Source organism: Sinocyclocheilus anshuiensis, unplaced genomic scaffold (assembly GCF_001515605.1).
Source record: "Sinocyclocheilus anshuiensis isolate Anshui unplaced genomic scaffold, SAMN03320099.WGS_v1.1 scaffold1512, whole genome shotgun sequence".
NCBI lineage: Eukaryota > Metazoa > Chordata > Actinopteri > Cypriniformes > Cyprinidae > Sinocyclocheilus > Sinocyclocheilus anshuiensis.
The window spans coordinates 230,464-232,867 of record NW_015557148.1 but is presented as its reverse complement, the minus strand read 5'-3'; the positions used below and the strand labels follow the sequence as shown (position 1 = coordinate 232,867).

The window sequence follows — 2,404 nt, the reverse complement described above, 5'->3', positions numbered from 1 at the left end:
TGGGGGGGGGGGGGGGTTTATCAGTCAAATTCATCTTTGTTTATTTTTGTTTCCTTTTGTTTGGCCAATGAATCATACATTTGCCTTCGCCTGTCATCTCCTCCAACATGATTTTGTGCGGCTACACACTGCCTCTACTTCGTTTTTCGGTTTTATGATATGCTACTATGCTGGAGTGTCCAAATCTATGTTTGGAGTGAACCAAATCATTGCTGGTGCTGGATTATTTACAATATTACTGTAAGTGTAATAAAACGGGATATTAGTATTTCATTTTTTAACTATCACAGTTATCGTCAGTATCGATATAATTGTAACACCCCTAATTTAAACTTGACTGTTATGATCCACAAACCTCATCAGTTATGCAAAACTAAAGAATCAAACCCATTTAATGTAATCAACATCAAAACTGTTGTGACATATTTTCACACACCACATTTGAATAAGTGCGAGATTTGAGAATGTATTTCCGATGTATTCCAAATAAGGGTCATTCACACTGAGACATGGGCAGTAGAATAGGGGGGAAAAATGCTAAGTCTCAAAACGCAGTTTTTAAATCATAAGCACCACATTTTTAGAATGCAATGTCATGCACAAGATGCTGCAAAAGACACAAGCGCAGTGGTCAAAGATGTCTGTCTAGCATGTTTACAAGAAAAACAATAGAAAAGTAGCACAGTGGAATGGAAAAACGTGTTCTGCGTGAACGAGTTATTGTCTTAGCTTGACAGTTCTAGTCACTATATGACTTTAAAATAGATGAGGATGAATAAATAATGACCTGTTTTCTTTTCAGTTTTTACAGTATGTTTAATAGTTAGGAGCTCTGTGTGGAAGCTATGTGAGTATCTGCTGGTTGCTTTTGCAGGCTGTAACACAGAACGCTGAGCTGCGAGAGCGTCTGTGCAAGATTCACGCTGAGTCGCACATCCCTGAGCCCTCTGTCCATATAAACCTCAGCCCTGGCCCCCTGCAGGTGGGTCTGGGAAATGTGCTATCATTAGTGCCATTATCAAGACCAGACCATTTCTACAGCTGCCACCAACCATACTTTCCATTAGTCATTGCTCATTATTCACTAGTGGAGATTTCATTATTGTAGAAAGAATTAGCGTAAGATTTGTCAACCGAATAGTTTTTGTTACCTCGGGATAAAACCCAAGGCTTAAGTTGATTTATGCTAATTGAATACACACATACTCTATAGAGAGGCTGAGTCAGACAAACTAGTTCCAGTTAATCATGTCTCTGGATAGTTTACCCCCAAACCCACTTGCACGCACACTAACAACCATATACAGCACCCACGCTTCACATGCTATCAGTGATGTGTTCCTGTGGAATTGCTTCATCAATAACCAACTTCCCTTATTGATATTCTAGTCAACATAATGCTTTTACGCTAATTAGCTTGCAAAGCTCTGCCAACTGTCTTTCCTTTTTGTCAAACTGCTTCATAACTAGTCATGATTAAAAAGAAACTGTTTGCTGATTGTTGTTTTTTTTTTACTTAGTCTTGGGCTGATAAGAAATATTCTCCCTCATTCTGCTTTTTTTTTTTATCTTCTGTTGGGACCTTGTATCCTTTTTTGCTTCGTACGTGAGCTAATGAGGTGAATCTCATGAAAGTTGCCAAGAAATATTTGGGACATATTTAATCTCAAAATGAAAAGAAGATAAGAATTTATGTATTGTATAATGAAAATGAAGCATATTTTAAGACCAGTGATATTTTTCTATTAGGATTTTCATGACAATTTGGCACATATAACAGATCTCCATAGCCCACTGTAATGTATAAAACTCATAACTCTCATAGCTGTGTTTAAAATCTCATTCTCATTACTCTAACTCTAAAAAATAATGGTGGTATTTAATAATTCCCTCACAATTTATTCAAAACCAACTCACACATTTCTCAGGTCAGTTTTGACCCAGTGGAATGTGAGCTTATAAAACAGTCATAACTTTTTTTTTTCCCGACTAAAAACATATTTAAAAACATATCTAATCAATACCTTCTCATTAATTAGTGACTGTGCAAACATTTCTATGCATTGATTATTACTGTGTTATTACCATTTTATTCCTACATTCACTTTGGACTGTAGTTCAAGTTTATTTGTTATAGCTTTTGTCTATCCATAGTTTATTTATGCATGCATATTCATGTTTACCATGTTAAAAGTGTGTGATATGGAAAAAAGGCTAAATATATATATACAACATAATTTCTGAGACAAGCCTACGTCATAGATGAAAAAAAGGCTACCATAATATCGTGTGTAAAGCCGTGTATATATAAAATAAATCCGTGTATAATGTTGATACCCGGGTCAAACTTGTCCTAGAACAAATTAAGTATTGCAATGTACATGTAAAAAAAATGGTTATTACA

The 2,404-nt window shown here is 35.5% G+C and overlaps 1 protein-coding gene across 2 annotated transcripts in view; it reads left to right on the top strand.

Annotated features, from left to right (window-relative positions):
* LOC107678127 (oxysterol-binding protein-related protein 3-like) overlaps positions 1-2,404 on the top strand; it is a 44,175-nt gene that overhangs the window by 27,165 nt on the left and 14,606 nt on the right. Inside the window, exon 12 of one of the 2 annotated variants that reach the window (XM_016473290.1) lies at positions 875-982. The exons of the other annotated variant lie outside the window; for it this stretch is intronic. Within the exon in view, the coding sequence (XP_016328776.1) occupies positions 875-982 (108 nt within the window). The remainder of the gene's footprint in view (positions 1-874; positions 983-2,404) is intronic. 2 annotated transcript variants of the gene reach the window in all.